The sequence below is a fragment of the Macaca thibetana genome, chromosome 9, assembly GCF_024542745.1.
Source record: "Macaca thibetana thibetana isolate TM-01 chromosome 9, ASM2454274v1, whole genome shotgun sequence".
NCBI lineage: Eukaryota > Metazoa > Chordata > Mammalia > Primates > Cercopithecidae > Macaca > Macaca thibetana.
In genome coordinates, this window is record NC_065586.1 from 15,014,966 (window position 1) to 15,039,182 (window position 24,217).

The window sequence follows — 24,217 nt, forward strand, 5'->3', positions numbered from 1 at the left end:
ATACTTATTATTATTATTATTATTTGAGATGGAGTTTTGCTCTTATTGCCCAGGCTTGAGTGCAATTGCGCAATCTCAGCTCACTGCAACCTCCGCCTCCTGGGTTCAAGCAATTCTCCTGCCTCAGCCTCCCAAGTAGCTGGAACTATAGGCACATACCACCAGGCCCAGCAAATTTTTTGTATTCTTAGTAGGGGTGGCGTTTCATCATGTTTGCCAGGCTGGTCTCAAAATCCTAACCTCAGGTGATCCACCCACCTCGGCCTCCCAAAGTGCTGGGATTACAGGCATGAGCCACCACACCCAGTGATAATTTTATAAAATCAAAAACAAGTTATGCATAAAAACAGTAGAGACCGAAGGTAATGTTTTACACCTGAATTTGAGCACGTTTCTCCTTTTTGACAGGCCATTAACGTGGGGAGTTGAGTTAGTCTAGACTGGGCTTGAGCTGGGTAGCGTTCTGTTGTTGCTGTGATCACCTGCAGTGCACCACCAGCTCTCAAATCCTCTGGTATAATTACTGTGTGTCTGGTGTGGGATGCAGTTGTTGCAGAATTTTTCTCACCGGTCCTGCCCTACCCTTGGCGTTCAATGTTCCCTGTGACTGACAGAACAGCCTCTCTTCCTCCTGTTGCCCTCCCCAGTGTAGATAGCTGTTGCTTGTGACTCAATGTATGTTAGCCTGTGGGTAACACAGGGAGTTCCTGGACATCCTAGATAGTCTGAAGCATGAGTTCTAGGTGCCCTCCACCCCAGTGCCTGGCCTCTGTGAGTGGGGCTTTCTCAGCATGCCTGCTCCTTCTCTCTTGCAAACACATTTTTGCCTTGTATCTGTGGTTGCCTTGGTGGAAGACTCCTGTCCCTTCCTACAAGCAGCAGAACTCTGCTTGGTTTTGGTGTAGAATTGTTTCCCATCCCTTCCTCAGGGGTCAGGGCTTATGCTTTTATCCTCCCCCGCCGCAGCCACAGGGCTTCACCTGCACCCTGGGTGAGAGGGTTTCATGCTCCTCCTCCAGCAACTTAAGGCTTCTGCTTACAATGAGAGCAGACCTGGTCAGGTGGCAGTCTAGTGGCAGTCCAATAGCCACAGCTAATTAACTGCACTGTGGAGGTGTCTCTCTAGCCTCTTGCCTCACTCCTAATTTTTCTCGTCAACTCCTAGTGAAGGCCCATGGAAAAGAGGCTGCATGGTTGGGCACGGTGGCTCATACCTGGAATCCCAGCACTTTCAGAGGCGGGGCTGGTGGATCACTTGAGATCAGGAGTTCGAGACCAGCCTGGCCAACATGGTGAAACCATGTCTCTACTAAAAATACAAAATTAGCTGGGTGTGGTGGCAGACACCTGTAATCCCAGCTACTCAAGAGGCTGAGGCAGGAAAATCGCTTGAACCCAGGAGAAAGAGGTTTTAATGAGCTGATTTCATACCATTGCACTCAAGCCTGGGCAATAGAGCGAGACTCCACCTAAAAAAAAAAAACACACACACACACACAAGAGGCTGTGAGTCAGTGTGAACTCCATCTAACACACCATTCTCACTGTATCTCCAACACTATAAAATTTTGGCTGATTTGAGTCTTTCCGCATGTACAGCAGATATCTCTTCTGCCTGGACATGGTGCAAGGTGACTTTGTCTACTGTCCCCATCTCTCTATAGTGGGAATCTGTCCCCCTTGGAATTTGATTTCTAGCTTGCCTCGCAAACACAGCTCTCTGTTAAGTTCACGACAAGTCATGATGCTGTAGTTTTTCTGTTTTTATTGTTTTTGTTTTTGTTTTTCTCATTGTTAGGATGCAGTGTGCGGTGCTGCTGCTTTTTTACATTCTGGGCAGGAGCAAATCCTTGCCAGGATGATTGCAAGATGCACTCACTTGGGCCTATCAAATACACTTGGTCCTCCTCCGATCCATTAACCATACTCTATCCAGAGGATAAAAGTCCAGTTTGATCACGGTGTACCTTGTTTGATCTTTTTGGTGACTTCCTTTCACTCTTAGGACAACTAAATTCCTTTATGTGGCCTAGACTTATACCTGCATACCTCTTATACCTTAGTACTCCACTTTGTACTCTGAAAAATAGCCTTTTTTGTTGTTGTTGTTGTTGTTTTGTTTTGTTTTTTGAGACAGAGTTTCGCTCTTGTTGCCCAGGCTGGAGTGCAGTGGCGCGATCTCGGCTCAACTCAACCTCTGCCTACCGGGTTCAAGGGATTCTCCTGCCTCTGCCTCCCGAGTACGTGGGATTACAGGCATGCACCACCATGTCCAGCTATTTTTGTATTTTTAGTAGAGACGGGATTTCTCCACGTTCATCAGGCTGGTCTTGAAATCCCGACCTCAGCTGATCCACCCACCTCGGCCTCCCAAAGTGCTGGAATTATAGGCATGAGCCACCACGCCTGGCCTTTTTTTTTTTTTTTTTTTTTTTGAGACAGGGTCTTACTCTGTTGCTCAGGCTGGAGCGCAATGGTGCAATCACAGGTCACTGCAGCCTTGACATCCTGGGATCAAGTGATCCTCCCAGCTCAGCCTCCCGAGTAGCTGGAACTACAAGTACCTGACACCACACCTGGCTAATTTTTTTATGTAGTAGAAATGGGGTCTTGCTGTGTTGCCCAGGCTGGTCTCAAACTCCTGGCCTTAAGCGATCCTCCTGCCTTGGCCTCCCAAAGTGCTAGGATTACAGCGTGAGCCATCACACCTGACCTAGCCATTAATTTGTCATCTTTCTCTTCCCTCTCTCCTTGCTGGCTCTTTCTCTTCCCTCTCTCCCTGCTGGCTCTTGTCCTTTGACTGGTTTTCTATTCATTCAGGTTTCAGATCCTCTCCCCTTCCCCAGGAGACCTGCCTTGATCCTATCCCCACCTCCACCCTCCTGCCAAGAGTTCTCCATCCCCTGGACTTTGTAGCAGTTGAATGATTGTTTCCGTAATGTCTGTCTCCCAGCCAGTCTCTCAGCTGCAGGAGGGAAGAGACTGTGTTTGTTTCTCCACGTGCCCCTAGTGTCTAGCGCAGCACTGAGCCTCTGACTCAATAAGCATGTTTGCTGCTGTTGTGAGGTTCTGTGCAGAGCAACCCTCTGCTGGGTCAACAAGAGCTGAGAGTTACCAAAGAGGTCTTTGTTTCTGATGACAGTTTAAAGGACTGGCTCCACCAGCCTTACCTGGAGTTGAACTGTGTGCCCCAGTGCCATCCTGCTGCCACTTGTCACATCCTAGAAGTTAGATATTGGAAATTAGTCTCCACACTGAGTCTCAGGCAGGCTTTGACAGGTAGAAGTGCCATTGGTGAAAAATGTTTTACACTGCTAGAAGTAGCCAAAGAAAGGAAGTGAACCCACCCCAAGTTTCATTGACATTAGGAACAGGAAAAGATTCTGGTATATTGATTTCAAACTATTACTAACCAGCTCTTTTATGTTTACAGCTCTAACATACCATCTAAGGCTGTTCTTTCTTGTGACTTAACATGTTTTGTTGGATCTGAAGACATAGTAAAGGACGTGGAAGGTGAAATTATTTTTAATCTCGGGTATCGTATTGAAATATATGTTTGATGGCTTTAAAATTTTTTTTCTCTTTTGAGACGAAGTCTCGCCCCCCCTCACCCAGGCTGCAGTGCTATGGCACGATCTCGACTTATTGCAACCTCCACCTCATGGGTTCAAACAATTCTCCTGCCTCGGCCTCCCGAGTAGCTGGGATTACAGGTGCCAGCCACCATACCTGGCTATTTTTTGTATTTTTAGTACAGAAGGAGTTTCAGCATGTTGGCCAGGCTGGCCTCAAACTCCTGACCTCGTGATCTGCCCGCCTTGTCCTCCAAAGTGCTGGGATTATAGGCATGAGCCACCACGCCCAACCAGCTTTTAAATTTTTTGTATGTTTAATTTTTGTGGGTACATAGTAGGCGTATATATTTATGTTCAATGGTGTTTGACCAGTGTCAACCATCAGTTACCATAATGAATACAAAATTAATTGAAGTTGTATTTAGTATAAAAGGAGAGATGTTGGTCTTGTGTAAAATGAGACAACTGCTGTATACTGATAGGTCTCAAAGAAATAAAAAATGCAGGACACATAGTGTAAGAGTTAAAGAAAGAGGAAAGACACACGAAACACAGCTTATCAGTCAAAGACAGGTTTTCTTTAGATAAAACCTGAGAGGGGCTCCTGGCCGATTTCAGTCAGGAGCACTTTCTCTTACAGATGAAGAGTATATACTGGTTTTAGGGTGAGGGGATTATTACTAGCTTGGAATGCTTCTGTGTGAGGGAGAAGTTTTATGGTGGAGTTGAAATGTCTCTGGGAGGAAGGGAGGTTATGTTGGGGCAGACATCTTTCTGGTGGCCAGAAGCAGGATTATCTCAAGGCCGTCATCTTCCTGGCCAGAGGGGGGTTATCTTGGGGCTAACATGTCTCTGGTTGGGGAGGAGTTTCGAACGTTTCTGGTTGGAGATGTTATCTATGGTTTATGGTTATGGTGACCTCAGCCATTAGACTGATGCCCTTTGGATTTAGGTGGTTTTTGATTAAGGTAAACTTTAGAATGAGGGGCTTGTCCAAGATGGCAATGCTCCTGCTTTCTTACCTAGAACATAAGGCTTTGAAAGTAACTGTACTCCAGGGTGTCAGCTCTTAAAGAAATAATGTCTTGAAGTGAATCTTTAGTTGCTATTGGTGTTGTTATTGAATATAATCTTGTTTATTTTCAGCCTGGAAAGATGTAACCAGTGGAAATACTAACATTCACCAGCTTCCAGGGGATCACTTTTATCTTCTGGATCCTGCCAACAAGAAATTAATCAAGAACTACATAGTCAAGTGTCTAGAAGTATCATCACTTGCCAATTTTTAGATATTTTTTCCTTTCACTTTTAAAATAATCAAAGTAATATGATACTCTTTTCAGTTATTCAGCTGTAGCTCAGTTTTATTCAGATTGGAAATTACACATTTTCTACTGTCAGGGAGATTCGTTACATAAATATATTGAGATATCTGGGGACAAAGGTCAAGCCAGTAAAGAATACTTCTGGCAGGCCAGGTGCGGTGGCTCATGACTGAAACCCCAGCACTTGGGGAGGCCAAGGCGGGTGGATCACAAGGTCAGGAGATCAAGACCATCCTGGCTAACACGGTGAAACCCCATCTGTACAAAAATTACAAAAAATCAGCCAGGCATGGTGGCGGGTGCCTGTAATCTCACCTACTCAGGAGGCTGAGGCAGGAGAATGGCGTGAACCCGGGAGGCGGAGCTTGCAGTGACCTGAGATGATACCACTGCAATCCAACCTGGGCGACACAGCAAGACTCCATCTCAAAAAAAAAAAAAAAAAAAAAAAGAATACTTCTGGCAGAGTCTTTTATTCTTCATATTAAAATCTCACTTGATTCTCCTTTATGGGAAGTTTGTCAATAAAATTCATGATTGGTAAATTATCAGTTTTTTTCTTCAGTTAGTTTAATGGTGAAGATGATTAACAGGGGAAATGCTTGAAGTAAATGATTGTTTCAACAACACACCATGGCTCAAAGCTGGATCTCATTCTTTCAAATGTAGAATAGCCCCATTTAGTAAGAAAACGTAATCTACTGCTTTGTTAAAAGCAGATAACCCTAAATAATTATTGTCACCTGTATAGGCAAGTCCTCAGAATGCCCATACCCCAGCCCTCTAAGGAGTTTCTTCTACGCCACTTGATGGCCAGGAAGGGAGAGAGGGAGAGTGGCTCTGCCACCCTGGCATGACTGGCTGGGACCTGGGTCCAGTACCCCCAGTGGACAACCAATCTAGAGTCTGGCCCGTGACAAAGGGAGTGGCCAAGCACAAATGTCGCGCCTAAGAGGCTGCCTCAGCCTCACTCAGCAATAACTTGAACTTGACTTAGGGAGAAAGCACAACAGCTGGAAGTAAACAGGAACCAAGAGAAAAAGAAAAGCAGAAATAGGAGCCAGGCACAGTGGCTCAACACCTGGAATCCCAGCACTTTGGGAGGCTGAGTAGGAGGATCATTTCAGGTCAGGAGTGTGGGAGACCCCTGTCTCTACAAAAGATTTTAAAAATCAGCCAGGCATGGTGGTGTGCACCTGTGGTCCCGGCCAGTTGGAAGGCTGAGGCTGAAAGATTGCTTGAGCCCAGGAGGTCAAGGCTGCAGTGAGCTAGGATCATGTCATTGCATTCCAGCCTGAGTGACAGAGTGAGACCCTGTCACACACAAAAAAAGTACATAAGGCCTTAGTAAATAAGGTTAAGGAAAATGCATACAGGTGGTATTTTCTGAAATTTATCACTCTTTTTTAAAAAAGTACAAAAAATATAAAATTAACTATTTGGGGGAGGCACTTTGAGTTAGAATGCAGGTAATAAATTTAGGCTACAATTAGCCTTAAGCAAATTATGTTGTAGTATGTGTTGTACTTTATCCTTTAATTTGATACTATTTTCAGGGTTCCCTTACTGAAAGATTGGTACGAAAGTAATTGGGAGGTCTGGCGTGGTGGCTCACACCTGTAATCCCAGCACTTTGGGAGGTCGAGACGGGCGGATCAGCTGAGGTCAGGAGTTCAACCAGCCTGGCCAACATGGTGAAACCCCATCTCTACTAAAAATGCAAAAAAATTAGCTAGGCATGGTGGCGGGCACCTGTAATCCCAGCTACTAGGGAAGCTGAGGCAAGAGAATTGCTTGAACCCAGGAGGCAGCGGTTGCAGTGAGCCAAGATTGTGCCTCTGCACTCCCACCTCAGCCACAGAATGAGACTATGTCTCAAAAAAAAAAAAAGTAATTAGGATTTGTGATTATTAATTTGAAAAATGTTTAGTGGATATAGTCTACAAATTGAAGTTTCATGATGGAACCAATGCCAGGCTTTGGGGGTGAGCTTTTTCCCCTGCAACTCTACCTGGGGGAGGTGAAGTCCATATGGGAACAACTTTTAGGAGTTTTCAAGCCCTCAACTCTAAGACACCAAGTCTGTCATTGCTGATGTCTTCTCTTTGAAGAAATTAGGCCTTGATATCCTTGTGGAAGACGTCTATCATTAGGCGAAATTTAGAAAGATAAGAATTATCTCGATTGCCAAAATTTTCCCGATGAGAAATCAACCTTGGTTTTTAAAACTAAACTTTTTGAGGTAACTGCAGATTCCCTTTTATTTGTAAGAAATAATACAGAGAGATTTGTGTAGCCTTTAACCCAATTTCCTTTAATGGTAACTGTTATAGGAAATATAGTGTAATATCACAAGCAGGATATTGGTGTTGCTACAATCAGGACACAGAACATTCCATCACTGCAGGATCATCCCTCCTGCTGCCCTTTTAAAGCCACACTAACCTCCCTCCTCCCTGGCAACCACTATTCCATCCTTTGTGTCTATAAATTTTCCCCTTCAGGAATCCTGGCTGGACGCGGTGGCTTAATACTTAATAATTTAAGTTATTAAGTAACTTTAAAAGCAAGTTACTTAACCTTATTAAGCCTTATCTGTAGAGGAGCGAAAATAGTTATCACTCTCAAAGGGCTGTTCTAAGAATTGAAAGAGAGGCCGGGTGCGGTGGCTCGTGCCTGTAGTCTCAGCACTTTGTGAGGCCAAGGTGGGTAGATCACCTCAGATCAGGAGTTCCAGACCAACCTGGGAAAACATGGTGAAACCCTGTCTCTGTGAAAAATACAAGAATTAGTCAGGCATGGTTGCATGCACCTGTAGTCCCAGCTACTCGGGAGGCTGAGATGGGAGGATTGCCTGACCCTGGGAGGCAGAGGTTGCAGTGAACTGAGTTGGTGCCACTGCACTGCATCCTGGGTAAAAGAATGACACCCTGTCTAAAAAAAAAAGAAAAGAAAAGAAAAAGAACGTTACATAAATGGAATTATACATGTAACGTTTGGGGACTGGCTTTTTCTGCTCAGCGTAATTCCCTGGAAATTTATCTAGCGGACCTAGACAGTTCTGTTGTTGTTGTAGCAGTAACATGAAGTTGATCTATTTCTCTGGTCATACAATTCCAAATCTAAATTGTTATGTGGGGAATAGAGGTGCACTGTTTTGGGGGGATATTTATCTTAAGAAATCTCAAACAATTTTTTGAATTGTTAACAACAGACTCTTCTTTCAAAGAGCCTGTGTACCATCCAGAAAGACTGAGTCGGGGGCCAATATTATATTCCAGACTCTTTTTACTCTGATAGAACTGAACACATGGGGTACAGTAGTGGTACAGTTTATCACTAGATACATTTTAGTTTGCTTTTTTATTTGTCTTAAATGTAAAAATTTAAAGAAAAACAGGAGATATTTCTATGGTGGCTTTTTAAATTTCTTTAAACTGCTATGGACAGACTTGTACATTTCTTTTTTTTTTTTTTTTTTTTTTTTTTGAGATGGAGTCTCGCTCTGTCACCCAGGCTGGAGAGCAGTGGCGGGATCTCTGCTCACTGCAAGCTCCGCCTCCTGGGTTCATGCCATTCTCTGCCATTCTCCTGCCTCAGTCTCCCGAGTAGCTGGGACTACAGGTGCCCGCCCCCACACCCGGCTAATTTTGTGTATTTTTGGTAGAAACGGGGTTTCACCGTGTTAGCCAGGAGGGTCTTGATCTCCTGACCTCGTGATCCACCCACCTCAGCCTCCCAAAGTGCTGGGATTACAGGCATGAGCCACCGCACCCAGCCTCTCTTTCAATTCTTAGAACTGCCCTTTGAGAGTGATAATTATTTTCCCTCCTCTACAGATAAGGCTTAATAAGGTTAAGTAACTTGCTCCAGGTCACCTAGCACGTTCACAGATGAATGAGGACCTGAACCAAGTATGTTCTCTGGTTCACAGTCTCTGTATCACTGTGACCTCAAAGCCACATGGTGTAAGGAAGGAACAGTCTTACCATTGATTCTTTTTTTTTTTTTTTTTTTTTTTCCCGTTTAAGAGACGGATAACAATTTTTGTATTTTTAGTGGAGATGAGGTTTTGCAATGTTGGTCAGGCTGGTCTCGAACTTCTGACCTCAGTGATTCACCCGCCTCGGCCTCCCAAAGTGCTGAGATTACAGGCATGAGCCACCACGTTCAGCCTTGCCATTGATTCTTAATAACCTGTTTTTATTTCACCAGTAACATTAACTCTTTGTAACAGAACAGATGAGCCAAAAGAACAAACAGCTGTTCAAATCTGTACACATATTACCAGGGTGAGACTTTCTAAAAAGTCAAACAACAGATGTGGAGAATAGGGAATGCGTATACACTGTTGGTGGGAATGTAAATTAGTACAACCTCTATAAAAAAACAGCATGGGAATATCTGGCGGAACTAAAAATAGAACTACCATTCTACCCAGCAATCCCACTACTGGGCATCTTCTTAAAGGAAAAGAAGTCATTCTATCCAAAAGATACCTGCCTTGTATGTCTATTGCAGCACAATTCACAATAGCAAAGATATGGGATCAACCTAAGTATCCATCAGCGGATGATGGGATAAAGAAAACGTGGTATATATATACCAGGGGATATTACTCAGCCATAAAAGAAAATTTTGCAGCAACATGAGTGGAACTGGAGGCTATTATCTTAAGTGAAAAAATTCAGAAAAAAACAAAACAAAACAAAACAAAAAAACAAGAAAATAAAGATTTTTAAAAACCCTCAGAAACAAAAGAAGTACCACGCTTTCACTTATAAGTGGGAGTTAAGCAGTGTGAACACAGGGTCCTGGAGTATGGAATAATAGACACTGGAGGCTTGGAAAGGTGGGAGGGCGTGAGAGATGAGAAATTACCTTTTGGGTACAATGTACAGTGTTTGGGTGATGGTTACACTAAAAGCCCAGATTTCCCCACTACACAATATATCCATGTAACAGAACTGCACTTGTGACCAGGTGTGGTGGCTCACACCTATAACCCCAGCACTGTGAGAGGCCAAGGTGGGCAGATCACCTAAAGTCAGGAGTTCGAGACCACTCTGGCCAACATGGCAAAACCCTATCTGTACTAAAATACAAAAATTAGCCAGCTAGGGTGGCAAGCGCCTATAATCCCAGCTACTCGGGAGGCTGAGGCAAGAGAATCACTTGAACCCAGGAGGCAGAGTTTCCAGTGAGCCGAGATCACACCACTGTACTCCGGCCTGGGTGAGAGAACGAGACTCCTCAAGGAAAAACAAACAAGCAAACGAACAAAAACTGCAGGTGTCCTCTCTAACTCTATAAAAATAAAACACAAAATACTTTTCTAAAAGAACTTTTTTTAATTTTAAATACCTTAAGTTCTGGGTTACATGTGCAGAACGTGCAGTTTTGTAACAGAGGTATACACGTGCCCTGGTAGCTTGCTGTACCCATCAACCGGTCACCTACATTAGGTATTTCTCCTAATGTTATCCCTCCCCTAGCCCCCCACCCCCGATAGGCCCCGGTGTGTGATGTTCCCCTCCCTGTGTCCATGTGATCTCACTGTTCAACTCCCACTTATGAGTGAGAACATGCTTGGTTTTCTGATCTTGTGATAGTTTGCTGAGAATGATGGTTTCCAGCTTCATCCATGTCCCCGCAAAGGACAGGAACTCATCCTTTTTCATGGCTGCATAGTATTCCATGGTGTATATGTACCATATTTTCTTAAAAAGAACTTTAAAGACACCTGGTTTAAGCAAGTACAATTGAGTAAACTATGTAGTTTCAGTATGCTCCTACGTATTACAATTCATGCTAATAGCAAAAATCTACATGATACATCAAGTTAGCAGTGTGGCTCTCCCTCTAAATGTTAGGTCATGATAGCATTAGGAAGGCTTCAAAAGCAAATATTCCTTGTATGCTGTATTCTAAATTCCATATTTTTCTATCAGCTCCTTTGCTTTAGAAATATAGGCACTCATCGCATCTTCCGTCGACAACCCTAGAAAGATACAAACAGGTTATCTCCCTGATTGGTGCATTGGGAAATTAAGAAAGTTTGCCATAAACTTGTGAAAGACTAAAAAACCTTTTTTGAGGTTCCATGCCTCCCATTTGGCTTTGCCTTTTAAATCTAGCATTCCTGGACACTCTGGCAAGAGAAGGAGAGATGCGTTTGCAAGTTAATATTTTACTGTGCACTTCTATACACGTTGTTCAAACAGAGTATAGTATATTTTAAGTAATGATATACTATATTATATAATTATAATATATTAATTGTAACATTAATATATTAATATTAATAATATGTAATACCAATATTAATGTCTCCAATTATCGCTTGTTTGTAAAGCCCATAGAGTTCTTTCAGTTCTCCATCATCTGGTCTTGCTTTCAGCTTCCTCACATCTTCTGCAGCCCTGTCAAAATCAGCCTAAAGGGAAAAAAAAAAGGAGCATTTTACCACCAAGGAATAGGAACTCGAAGAGCAGGAAGAGGAAGGTTTCAAACAGAAATGAACTTCTGCTGCTCTGGTTCTATCAGAATGATCTTAATTTACTTGAATTCCTAGGAGTTCACCTCTCCTGGGACTTACCTCATATGAAGAACTACAGAAAATTCTTAATACGGAAAATGTTCAGTTTACCCTCCTTTTATTTTTTTATTTTATTATTATTATTTTTCAAGCCAAGGTCTAGCTCTCTCGCCCAGGCTGGAGTGCAGTACATTGGCACCGTCTCCACTCACTGCAACCTCTACTCTGGGGCTCAAGCCATTCTCCCACCTCAGCCTCCCAAGCAGCTGGGACTACAGGTGTGCACCACCAAGCTCAGCTAATTTTTGTATTTTTGTAGAGATGGGGTTTTGTCATGTTGACCAGGCTTGTCTTGAACTCCTGACCTCAAGTGATCTGCCCACCTTGGCCTCCCAAAGTGCTGGGACTACAGGCGTGAGCCACAGCACACCTGGTGAGTTTGCTTTTTCTTTTTTTTTTTTTTTTTTTTGAGACGGAGTCTCACTCTGTTGCCCAGGCTGGAGTGCCATGGCAAACTCTCGGCTCACTGCAACATTTGCCTCCCGGGTTCAAGTGATTCTCCTGCCTCAGCCTCCCGAGTAGCTGGGATTACAGGCACCTGCCACCATGCCTGGCTAATTATTATATTTTTAGTAGAGACGGGGTTTCACCATACTGGCCAGGCTGGTCTTGAACTCCTGACCTCATGATCCACCCACCTGGGCCTCCCGAAGTGCTGGGATTACAGGTGTGAGCCACCAAGCCTGGCTGCTTTTTTTTTTGGCATTATTGATACTCAATGGGGTTTTCTCAATGACCTCACAGATGCGTCCTCCCTCTTCTGCCTCAGTCCTACTTTACTACATGCAGGGGCTTTGCTATCGGTTAATACCATCGTCTGGGGTGTTTCTCTTCCAGTGCCCTCATGCCTACATTCTTTAATATTAGCATTATTTAGACCTAGTCAGCTTCTGAGGGTAATCAATATTCCTGATCTGGTTGAGTTGCTTGTACAGATTCCTTTTCACACTAGACCTAAATTATAAGATTTATTACAAATGATTTCTAGAAAAGAGGAGTTGCTTAGCCAATTTAGAGCTGATTAGGGAAAACTGTATACCAGTACACTTGAGTAGTATGTTTTTACACTTCCTGGAAACGCTATATACAATGTACTTAAGCCTGGCGTGGTGGCTCATGCCTATAATCCCAGTACTCTGGGAGGCCGAGGCAGGGGACCACTTGAGGTCAGGAGTTCGAGACCAGCCCAACCAACATAGCAAAACCCTGTTTCTACCAAAAATACAAAAATTAGCTGGGCATGGTGGCGCACACCCGTAATCCCAGCTGCTCAGGAGGCTGTGGCATAAGAATTGCTTGAACCTGGGAGGTGGAGCTTGCAGTGAGCTAAGATAACGCCACTGCACTCTAGCCTGGGCAACAAAGTGAGACTCTGTCTCCAAAAAAAAAAAAAAAAAAAGTACTTAAGTAGTAAGGCTTGTCCCAAGTTAACTCTGAAAATGGGGACCTCCCAAACCTCGCAAGACCCTCAGGCTGGCCCAGGGTTCAGCCAGTAGCTGAAATAGACAAGGAAGTCCAGTGTACTCTGGAGTCTGAGGGTTCCCAGATGCTTTATCCCTTTCCCTTTCTAACCTCTTAGTTTATACTCTATGAAGGGCTTCGTGATTATTTTCCTTTATAGATTTTTAAATTAAACTGTGTCTTATGTTATTTTTTAAAACTCAGGATAAGCAGGAATTGTCCGTAGGCTGGCTGTCAAACAGGGGAAGTTCAAGGATGTATGCTAGCTGGCCCCCACCCCCCACACTTCTTCTCTGATGCCAGAGCTCCCTTTGGATCCAAAGGCCTAGGAGAGAAAGTGGATAGCCCCAGTGTAACCTCAGTACCCTGTGGGCTCAGCAGAGTGACTGGCTCAAGTTTCCTTCCGGCCCCAAAGACAGGCAGTACTGTGGCCAGGTCCCCCTGATGGCTGAATAGGCAGGCCGCCATAACAACCGTGTCAGCACTGAGTGGTTACATTAAATATTAAAAACGGAAAGAGCCAGCGCCCTCATATGAAGACTCCAACAAAAGCCCACCAAGAGTTTTGCCCAGGCTCTTCCTGGGGCTTGAGGCATAACAAGATAATGAAGGAATTCTTAACAGGACCCATTTAGGATTAAACAGGTTTTATGGGGGTCTGAAGAAAATCCCCAGACCTCCACAAACAAGTTTTACTGGGATCTGAAGGAACTCCCCAAACCTCCATGATTTAGAAGGAAACGAGGGTAATCACTCCAGCACCTGGATCCATCTAGATTAAGGACATTTGCTGAGGCTCCAGAGGAGGGTCTTCAGGACTCAGCCCTTAGTTATAGATTAGAAGTTAGTCACTTAAGGCTTTAGATGAATAAACACTTACATGCAGACATATAACTTAGAAGGCATATAAAGCTCTAGAAACCTCTGTAATTTTGAGTTGGCTTGGCAATCATTTCCAGGCTTTCTCCTTGTACCCAGTTACAGAAACCAACTCTCTCCTTTCCCAGTTTATCTGCATCTCATTATCGAGCTGAGAGAATAAGCAGCGCGGCTCTCAGTTTGCTCCAGGAACAGTAGTACATGCAGAACAGTTGTTTTGTGAACAAAATCACCTGTAAGTTGGAGATCAGGGTCTTCAGCCTAAATAACCTTGAACCTGGCCCATCCTCCTACCCAGTTCCCACAGGGGACTGAGAAGCACGGGGACATGGAATAAGGGGCGCCTTGTCTTCTGAGTGTCTTCCTAAGAAACTCTTGGCTGCTTTATACTAATGCCATGGTTAAGAACATGGCTCTGGAGCCAGACTGCCTTGGTTGGAATCCCAACTCCATCACTTAAGTGCTGTGTGACCAGGCTGGGAGCAGTGGCTCACGCCTGTAATCCCAGCACTTTGGGAGGCCAACGCAGGTGGATCACCTGGGGTTGGGAGTTTGAGACCAGCCTGACCAACATAGAGAAACCTGTCTCTACTAAAAATACAAAATTAGCTGGGCGTAGTGGCACATGCCTGTAATCCCAGCTACTTGGAAGGCTGAGGCAGGAGAATCACTTGAACCCAGGAGGTGGAGGTTTCAGTGAGCCAAGATCATGCCACTACACTCCAGCCTTGGCGACAGAGCAAGAATGTCAGGGGGAAAAAAAAAAAGTACTTGCAATAAAGCAAGACATAAGAAACACTTTTAGTTTATGTTTTAGCAAAGAAAGCAAATTCTTTTTATACACTTAGCTTGGTAAGTTGTATAGAAAAAATAAAAACTAGAAAGATATATACTAAAAATATGTAAACAGTAATTGCCTCTGATTATTGGCAAGTTATGTAGTTTTAAAATATTTTTGTACTCTGCAAATTTTCTATAAAGTGCGTGGACTGTGTTTATAATAAGAACAAAATTGAAATGCTGAGTGGCCAGAGCCGCTACAGGGCAAGGCTATTCAGAAGGGGTGTAGGACCTTCCTCTGCAGGTTTATAGGCCATCTCAGGTGTTCTGTTTGCTGTAACGTCTCATGTTATTTTGCAATGACAGCAACTAGACTCCTTTTGATGTGCCAAACCTTAATTAGAATTCTAAGCCTTTTAAAAAACCCATATAAGGGCTGGGTGCAGTGGCTCACGTCTGTAATCCCCGTATTTTGGGAGGCTGAGGTAGGTGGATCACTTAAGCTCAGAAGTTCGAGACCAGCCTGGCCAAAATGGTGAAACCTGGTCTCTACTAAAAGCACAAAAAAATAGCTGGGCATGGTGCCTCACACCTGCGATTCCAGCTACTCAGGATAGACTGAAGCAGGAGAATAGGTGGAACTCAGGAGCAGAGGTTGCAGTGAGCCAAGATCCTGCTACTGCACTCCAGCCTGGGTGACAGAGTAAGACTCTGTCTCAAAAAAATAAAAATAAAAAATAAAAAAAGATCTAATGAAAGTCCTAGACCCCTCTGCACATTAGAGCTAAGCCCTGACACAGTTTCCCATGCCATTTCAGGGGTCCCCACTCTTTCTCCCTATGCAGGTAGGGAAACCATTTCTAGAGCAGTGGTCAGCATTATTCGCTCTGTCCAGCCTGTCTAGTTCTGGCACCTCAATGCAATACATTCCTGTCTTAAGGGGCTCTTCTGCTGCGCCTTCCTGCAGCAGGCCTTTCCCATCCCAACCATGATAGGCTGGAGTACAAACAATATTGGCCTTGGCCAGGATACTCAGGTATGACTTCTAGCTTTGAGGCACATTGCCCTGAGACTCTATCCAAGAAACAAAGATCCTCTGAGTTGCAGCTTCAGTCGCAAAAAGAGTATCAGCCTCAGCGGGAAGGTGCCAATGTGTCCAGAATTGGTGGGCTCTTGGTCTTGCTGACTTCAAGAATAAAGCCGTCGACCCTCACGGTGAGTGTTACAGTTCTTAAAGATGTTCCTTCTGATGTTTGGACGCGTCTGGAGTTTCTTGCTTCTGGTGGGTTCGTGGTCTCCCTGGTTTCAGAAGTGAAGCTGCAGACCTTCGCCGTGAGCGTTACAACTTTTTAAGACGGTGCGTCTGGAGTTGTTCATTCCTCCCGGTGGGTTCGTGGTCTCCCTGGCCTCAGAAGTGAAGCAGCAGACCTTCGTGGTGAGTGTTACAGCTCATAAAGGCAGCGTGAACTCAAAGCGTGAGCAACAGCAAGATTTATTACAAAGAGCGAAAGAACGACGCCACCGCACACAAAGGAACCCAAGCAAGTTGCTGGTGGCTAGCGCGGGCAGCCTGATTTTATTCCCTTATTTGGCCCCACCCACATCCTGCTGATTGGTCCAGTTTACAGAGAGCTGATTGGCCTATTTTACAGAGAGCTGATTGGACCGTTTTGACAGGGTGCTGATTGGTGCATTTGCAATCCTCTAGCTAGACAAAAGCTCTCCAAGTCCCCACCAGACTCAAGAGCCCAGTTGGCTTCACCTAGTGGATCCCCCATGGGGGCTGCAGGCGGAGCTGCTCGCCAGTCCCGAGCCGTGCCTGCACTCCTCAGCCCTTGCGCGGTGGATGGGACCAGGCGCTGTGGAGCAGGGGGCGGCGCTCGTCGAGGAGGCTCGGGCCCAGCAGGAGCCCATGGCCGTGGGGAGGCTCAGGCATGGCGGGCTGCAGGTCCCGAGCCCTGCCTCGTGGGGCAGCAGCTGAGGCCCAGCGACAACTTGAGCGCAGTGCTGGCGGGCTGGCACTGCTGGGGAACCTGGCACACCCTCTGCAGCTGCGGGCCCAAGTGCTAACCCCCTCATTGCCTGGGGCTGGCAGTGCCAGCCGCTCGGAGTGTGGGGCCAGCTGAGCCCTCGCCCATGCGCACCAGAACTCCCGCTGGCCTGTGAGCACCTCACAGCCTTGGTTCCCGCCTGTGCCTCTCCCTCCACTGTTCCCCGCAAGCAGAGGGAGCCGACTCCAGCCTGGGACAGCCCAGAGAGGGGCTCCCACAGTGCCGTGGCAGGCTGAAGGGCTCCTCAAGCACTGCCAGAGTGGATGCGGAGGCCGAGGAGGTGCCGAGAGCCAGGGCTACTAGCACGTTGTCACCTCTCACTAGGGTTAAGGATGATTTATAATTTTTTTTTTTTTTTTTTTTTTTTGAGATAGAGTCTTGCTCTGTTGCTCAAGCTAGAGTACAGTGGCACAACCATGGCTCACTGCAACCTCCACCTCCTGGTTCAAGCAATCCTCCCACCTCAGCCTCCCAAGTCGCTAGGATTACAGGCATGCGCCAACATGCCTGGCTAATTTTTTTGTATTTTTAATAAAGACAGGGTTTTGCTATGTTGGCCAAGCTAGTCTTGAACTCCTGAACTCAAGTGATCTGCATACCTCCACTTCCCAAAGTGCTGGGATTACAGGCGTGAGCCACCATGCCCGGCCAAGAATGCAAAATATTCTTGATTTGATTCAATGGACCCTGCCCTCCCAGAGCTCATCTCACAGCTCATACTAATTAACAAACCTACTTACTGAACACCTCCGATAGATCAGGCCTTTGCCAGGCAAATGGGCAGGCACAAGGCAGTGTGCTTGAAGGTGCTCATAGCCTGGTAGGAAATGAACAGGGCAAGGGCAGTCACATGGGACTTGCTGCAAATAAGGTGCAGCAGTTGCTCTGGGAACACTGGAGGTAGCGCAGAGGGGAAGGTACGGAACGGAAAAAGCTGTCCCTGAGATGAGATGGTGATTGTGCTGGGGGGTTCAGGTCTGCGTTTGTTGGGTGCAGAGGGGCAGGGAAAGCTGCTCCCAGCAGTGTGGACAGAAATTACTGGAGTTCAACATAAAGGCTGTGTGGGGTTGCATGAATACTCGTAAATAAATAAACAATAAATAATCACCTTGGCAGCACCCACAGGGCCTCAGGGACTGCTGGCGGGTGGCGTGAGCCTGGTCTGAGTCTATTAAGAACATCCTTGTTGGATGGTTAATGAGTGAGCAGACTTTAGGGGGATCAGAAAGTTATCATAGGTGAGATGCAGCTTTAAATATAGAGCTATGAACATTGAATTCCAAAGCATTCTTGTTACCAGTGGACAGTGCCCAAGTTCTTGGCATTTTTAACAAAAAATTGGAGAAAAGGCACAAAGCAAGGAAAGAAAGAAGCAACAAAAGCAGAGATTTATTGAAAGCGAAAGTACATTCCACAGGGTGGGAGCAGGCAGAGTACAGGGACTCAAGAGCCCTGTTACAGAATTTTCTGCACTTAAATACCCTCTAGAGGTTTCCCATTGGTTACTTGGTGTGCATCCTATGTAAATGAAGTAGTAGCCTGCAATCAGAGGCTAAAGTGAAGTTACAAGGTTACACTTCTATGCAAATCAAAACTTGGCTCACGATCAGTCTGATTGGTTGGGGAAAGCAACCAATCAGAGGCTGAAGTGAAGTTACAAAGTTACATTCCTATGCGAATGTCTGATTGGTTGCAGAAAGCAACCAATCAGAGATACATTCGATTTTCCATCTGCTACACAGAGAATGGGGAGGAGGTTGCAAAGGGAGCAGCCGCGGGTCTTTTTATTACATAGGTGTGGAAAGTTGGGGTTTTCCTTTTGATTTAGTTCTAGGAAGTCAGTGTGAATCGGCCTTAGGTTCTTAGGTTCTCTGCCTCCAGACCCTATTCTCCTGCCTCATTCCGAGAGAAAGGCATCATAGTTTTGCAGTATCCTACGCTGCTGCAGAGCTGGACTTGCTGCCTTTGGCAGGAACTGCAGCCTCTGCTGGGCTGACTTCTCCTGAGCGAGGGGTCCTCAGCATCCTAGTTGAATGTTTTGTGCATGGTCTCCCCCGAGATCTCACCCGAGCTTGAGATTCTGCAAGACAAACTGCCTTAAGGCTACTACTGCCGCTCCCTGGACTCCTTCCTGTTCATGCTTTTGACACAAGGCCCCCTCGCCCCACGTTTGGCGTAGAAGTTACGCCAGCATCGCTCACACTGGGTACATCCTGGGTGCATCCTTCCATGCTGATTAGGCGGGCTGCTGTGTAAACTGCCTTTCACATTTCAGCCTCACTGAAGACAGCCTCTGAGGGTGACTCACCTCATCTGACTTTACTTTCTGCAGCCAAAGAACATGGTCATCCCACATAGGGGGTTGACAAGGTCTTCTCAAGCAATTCTTTCCCATCGCGCAACCCAATTAAGAAGATAAAAAATTCTCACACTCAAGGAACTGCAGGGTTCTTAGGTCACACAAATGTGGGCTAGGGGAAGAGGTTAGTCTTTTTTGCCAATTGTTAAAATCATCAGTCCCCTAGATTTGAAAAGATACATCTTCTGGAAGAAGTCTGCTTTTTAGCTTCATCATCTAGGAAAGAAATTTGTCCATTTAGGATAAACATCAGCTCTCCTAAATGCTTTGGTGAGGACAGAAATGTATTTTAAATTTTCAAATAAAATCAGGAGGCTATAGCTGAATTAGAAATTCCATTTGTTTTGCTACTCCAGTGACAGTCTACTTATTCTTGTATAAATAAATAGAAGTCTAGGGACCCTGAACTCGTCACCTTTCCTCTAATTTCCACTCAATGAGCATCTTGGCAGAACACTAGTACCAATATGATCCCTGCACATGCCAGTGAGGTAATAAAGACAGAAGAGGTTTCAATATGTCAGCCAGGTATTACTTGTCATTTTTAAAAGTTACTTTCAGCTGGGCGTGGTAGCTCACATCTGTAATCCCAGCACTTTGGGAGGCTGAGGCAGGTAGATCTCTTGAGGTCAGGAGTTCAAGACCAGTCTAGCCAACATGGTGAAACCCTGTCTCTACTAATAAAACAAAAATTAGCCGGCCGTGGCGGCAGGCACCTGTAATCCCTGCTACTAGGAGGCTGAGGCAGGAGAATTGCTTGAATCTGTAAGGAGGAGGTTGCAGTGAGCCAAGATCACGCTGTTGCACTCCAGCCTGGGCAACAGAGCGAGACATCATATCGGAAAAAAAGTTACCTTCCTCCAATATTAACATGCAAATGCATTGTTAGTAGACAACATCATGGGTCGATATTAATACTCTTTAGCATACTGCTTTCCTGTGACATCCCTAAACTCTTAATTCCTCATTGCAAGTATTTCAAAAGCAAACAACAACAAAAAACCAAAGTACTAAGCTAAAAAGGAACCTTTCAGATCTTTCAGGAACTTTTAGAAGAACGTTTTGATCATTTTGGGGAGAGTTCAGTATAAACACATAAGTCATGCATAAGAATATTTGAGTCAGGCACAATAGCTCACGCCTGTAATCCCAGCATTTTGGGAGGCTGAGGCGGCAGATCACCTGGGGTCAGGAGTTCGAGACCACCCTACCAACATGGAGAAATTCCGTCTCTACTAAAAATGCAAAATTAATCGGGCATGGTGGTGCATGCCTGTAATCCCAGTTACTCTGGGGAGGCTGAGGCAAGAGAATCGCTTGAACCCGGAAGGCGGAGGTTGCGGTGAGCTAAGATCATGACATTGCACTCCAGCCTCGGCAACAAGAGTGAAACTCCTCTCTCTCTCTCTCTCTCTCACACACACACACACACACACACACACAAACAGCCAGGTGTGGTGGCAGGTGCCTGTGGTCCCAGTTACTTGGGAGGCAGAAGTGGCAGGATTACTTGAGCCCAGGAGTTCAAGGCTGCCCTGAGCTGAGATCACGGCATTGCACTCCAGCCTGGGTGACAGAGTGAGAGCCTGTCTCAAAACAAACAAACTAACTAAATGTTCCACCACAAGCTTATCCTTATTGGACTTTTACCACATGTCAGACATTGTTTTAAATGCTTTATATATATAACTCATTTAATGTATCTCTCCTCCATTTTTAGATAAAGAAACTGAGGCAGGGAGAGGGTAACTATGTCACAGGCTAAGTAGAAGTGAGGCACAAATTTGAACCCAGATGGCCCTGGAGTATGTATTATAACTTTACCCAGGATAGCGTCTTGCCTGACTGAAATTGTTAAAGAAGTAAGCCACGTTCTATGAAACTTTGTGCGTGTAAAAGATTACATTTTAGAGGCCGGGCGTGGTGGCTCATGCCTGAAATCCCAGCACTTTGGGTGCCCAAGGCGGGTGGATCACTTGAGGTCAGGAGTTGAAGACCAGTCTGGCCAACACAGTGAAACCCCAACTCCACTAAAAATGGAGAAAAATAGCCAGGAGTGGCGGCGCACGCCTGTAATCCCAGCTATTCGGGAGGCTGACATATGAGAATCGCTTGAACTCGGGAGGCGGAGGTTGCCGTGGGCTGAGATTACACCACTGTCCTCCAGCCTGGGTGACAGAGTGAGACTCCATCTCAAAAAAAAAAAAAAAAAAAAAAAAAAAACCACGAAAATTAGCCGGCCGTGGTGGCATGCACCTGTAACCCCAGCTACTGTGGAGGCTGAGACACGAGAATCGCTTGCACTTGGGAGGTGGAGGTTGCAGTGAGCAGAGATAGCACCAACTGCAACTCAGCCTGGGCAACAGAGTGAGACTGTGTCTCAAAAAAGAAAAAAAAAATTACATTTGAGAATATTTAATAATGAGAAAATGCTCATATTACTGTGTTAAGTGTAGGAATAAAACTGTATATACATAATAATATCATAGGTATGTGTGTAGATATATACCACACACATACACACATGGAAAAAAACATACTAGGACATACTAGGAATTACCCTAGCATGTTAGCAGTGGTTATCACCTGGGTGAAGGAATTATGATTGGATTATTATCAGTAATTATTAGTTTATGTTTGTTGTCTTTTCCAAAGTTTTCCACCCTTAAACATGTTTTTTCACATTAAAAAAAAACAGTATTTTTAAATCGGAGCCTCGCAGATCTCTTCTGCTCAGTATGACACTAAGAGAGGTCCTGGAGGTCTCAACGAGCGAAGGGGAGGGAGCGGGGGATGAGACCCGGTGATCTCGACTCCCTCTCGGAGACGGAGAGAGGAGGCCCGCTCCGTGCTCCTCCGTGCTCGTGCCTTGCCTGCTTTTCCGCTCACGGTCGCTCACCCGACCCCTGGGGTCCAGAACGGTTGCCCTGGGAGCCCCGGCTCGCCGTCAGCAGGCACAGGTGCGGTCTACACCGCCATCTGCGGCGCTGGGGAAGGAGTGGGCGTGTCCCCTGGGTCTCCGCCGACCGCTCCCGGGGCGCCACGCCCACCGCGCGCCCCGCTTGAGCACTCCCCTCGCGGAGCGCCCCTCCCGCGTGGCCTCCCCAAGCCCCGGGTACCTGCAGGGCCATGGTGGCGGCCGCCGCGTTGCTGCTGCAGCTGTTATCCGGTGCTCTGCCCCCTAGGGCGTCCGCGGCTTCTTAAAGGGCCGCGTCTCCGCCAGCCGTTGCCATTGGCCCCGCTCCCGGCCCGGCCGCTTCCCATTGGTCGCGGGCGCGGGGGCGAGGCTGGGCTGTGAGCTCCTTAGCGCGCCGGGTTGCCCGGGCTGCAAATGGAAAGACCAAGAGAAGAGAATTTAAATGAGTTTCTCCCCGCTCTGGGCTCTCTCTTCTATTCTTTCTCAAGAGGGTCTTTGCAGGAAACCCAGAGAGGTCTCCCCAGGGCACAGGCCTCCCCTGGAATGCCTTCTTAAAAAAGAAGAAAGAAAGAAAGAAAGAGAGAGGAAAGAAAGAATATACATATTTATCTAGAGAGACCCCCCCAACTCTAAAATATATACGTAATGTCTTCAATTTTTAAAAAATGTATATACGTAAATATGTATTGACCGGGGGCAGTGGCTCACTCCTGTAATCCCAACACTTTGGGAGGCTGAGGCCGGCAGATCACCTGAGGTCGGGAGTTCGAGACCAGCCTGACCAACATGGAGAAACCTGGTGTCCACTAAAAATACAAAATTAGCTGGGTGTGGTGGCGCATACCTGTAATCCCAGCTACTCGGGAGGCTGAGGCAGGAGAATCTCTTGAACCTGGAAGGTGGAGGTTGCTGTGAGCTGAGATTGCACCATTGCACTCCAGCCTGGGCAACAAGTGCGAAACTCCATCTCAAAAAAAAAAAAAAAAAAAAAAAAAAAAAAGAATAAATAAATATATATGCATTTAAAATTTTATACAGAGGTGAGGGGTCTTGCTAGGTATATATATAATATTTTTTCTCTAAAAATTTATATATATACATTTATATTTAAAATTTTAAAAATTAAAAATTTTATACATTAAAAGTACAAATTAAAAAAAAAATATATATATATATATATATATTTTTTTTTTAAAAGAGAGGTGAGTTTGCCCAGGCTGGTCTTGAACTCCTGACCTCAAGCAATCCTCCCACCTTGGCCTCCTGAAGCACAGGATTCCTTCTTTATACATTCTTCTCTCCTGTCCATTATTCCTAGAAACGTGAATGATGAATGCGTCTCCTCCACTCTGCCTCTAGGCGCAGTTTATCATGAGTGAAAGTGGCCTGTGGTTTGCACCTCTTCTCCTCTTTATAAAGCAAAAACACCTAAATTCTGGACACATGCTACAATCAGCCGAACTCGTTTTTAATTATGGTAAAGGCACAGGACTAAAAGCCTATTCAATTTGACCCAGTTTTCCAGGGAAACAAACCCAGTGTCACTCCAAGTCTGCAGACACGCCGAATAGGATTACATTTCCAAAGGACTGGAACCGAATTGGCTGGTCATATGAGGAGCTAATTTCCGACGCTTCGCATTGATGGAGAAGGGTGACTGGGAGAAAAAAGAAACTCAATACGGCAAAGTGACTGAGCTTGAGCGTACGACAATACAACAAGCAACCTTTCAGCTTGTTTTTGCATAAAGCTACATTTAAAAAATATTTGCTTTTTCATGAAAATCTTTTTTTTCTCCTCACAAATATTTTCGTGGTGAAATCAGTGCATTTCCAAGTAAAGGACCAAAAGCAAAATGTTAGAAAAACCTACTGGGCAGTTGTGTTTGAAGTCCTAGACGATGGGAAAGGTCCCGTGGGGTACTAAGGCTCACGGCAGCTTCAGCACAGCCTGGCCTTCCTCTGGTAACCTAGTCCTGGCTGCCGGCAGCACCCGGTCCGCGGTGTTTCAGCGGGAAATACTGCACTGAGTGCGGGTATCAGTCCATATCTTCAGCTGAGACATTCTGGAATTATCGTCGCTGTAAGAAACCAGAAGAGGGGAGGGACGGACGCTACATTGTTTTCTGCTTTATTCTCTAAATCCAGAATGTTCTTTTAAGACCTCTTTTGAAAGTATTTTCTTCTCCTGGGTTGCCATTCCCCATCTCATTGCCAGGTCATGTGGGTCTTGTCTCAAGACGCAAGAAAGGGCCAGGAACGGTGGCTCA

At 45.5% G+C, this 24,217-nt stretch overlaps 2 protein-coding genes across 3 annotated transcripts in view; both read right to left on the reverse strand.

The window, feature by feature from the left end:
- Positions 1-11,304, reverse strand: part of LOC126962401 (acyl-CoA-binding domain-containing protein 7-like) — a 68,511-nt gene extending 57,207 nt beyond the window's left edge. The window contains exons 1-2 of the mRNA XM_050803314.1: positions 11,222-11,304; positions 3,171-3,221 (exon numbers count right to left, since the gene is read on the reverse strand). Of these exons, the coding sequence (XP_050659271.1) occupies positions 3,171-3,200 (30 nt within the window). The 5' untranslated portion in view covers positions 3,201-3,221; positions 11,222-11,304. The remainder of the gene's footprint in view (positions 1-3,170; positions 3,222-11,221) is intronic.
- Positions 1-22,277, reverse strand: part of LOC126962402 (acyl-CoA-binding domain-containing protein 7) — a 79,484-nt gene extending 57,207 nt beyond the window's left edge. The window contains exons 1-4 of one of the 2 annotated variants that reach the window (XR_007728680.1): positions 22,151-22,277; positions 11,222-11,339; positions 10,992-11,054; positions 9,903-10,904 (exon numbers count right to left, since the gene is read on the reverse strand). Coding sequence is in view for 1 of the 2 variants with exons in the window: in XM_050803315.1 (XP_050659272.1) it covers positions 10,831-10,904; positions 10,992-11,054; positions 11,222-11,339; positions 22,151-22,162 (267 nt within the window). In the remaining variant the exon portion in view is untranslated. Of the gene's footprint in view, positions 1-8,362; positions 10,905-10,991; positions 11,055-11,221; positions 11,340-22,150 lie in introns of those variants that run through there. The other variant, XM_050803315.1, reaches the window with a different exon arrangement.
- Positions 22,278-24,217: the final 1,940 nt, after the last annotated feature.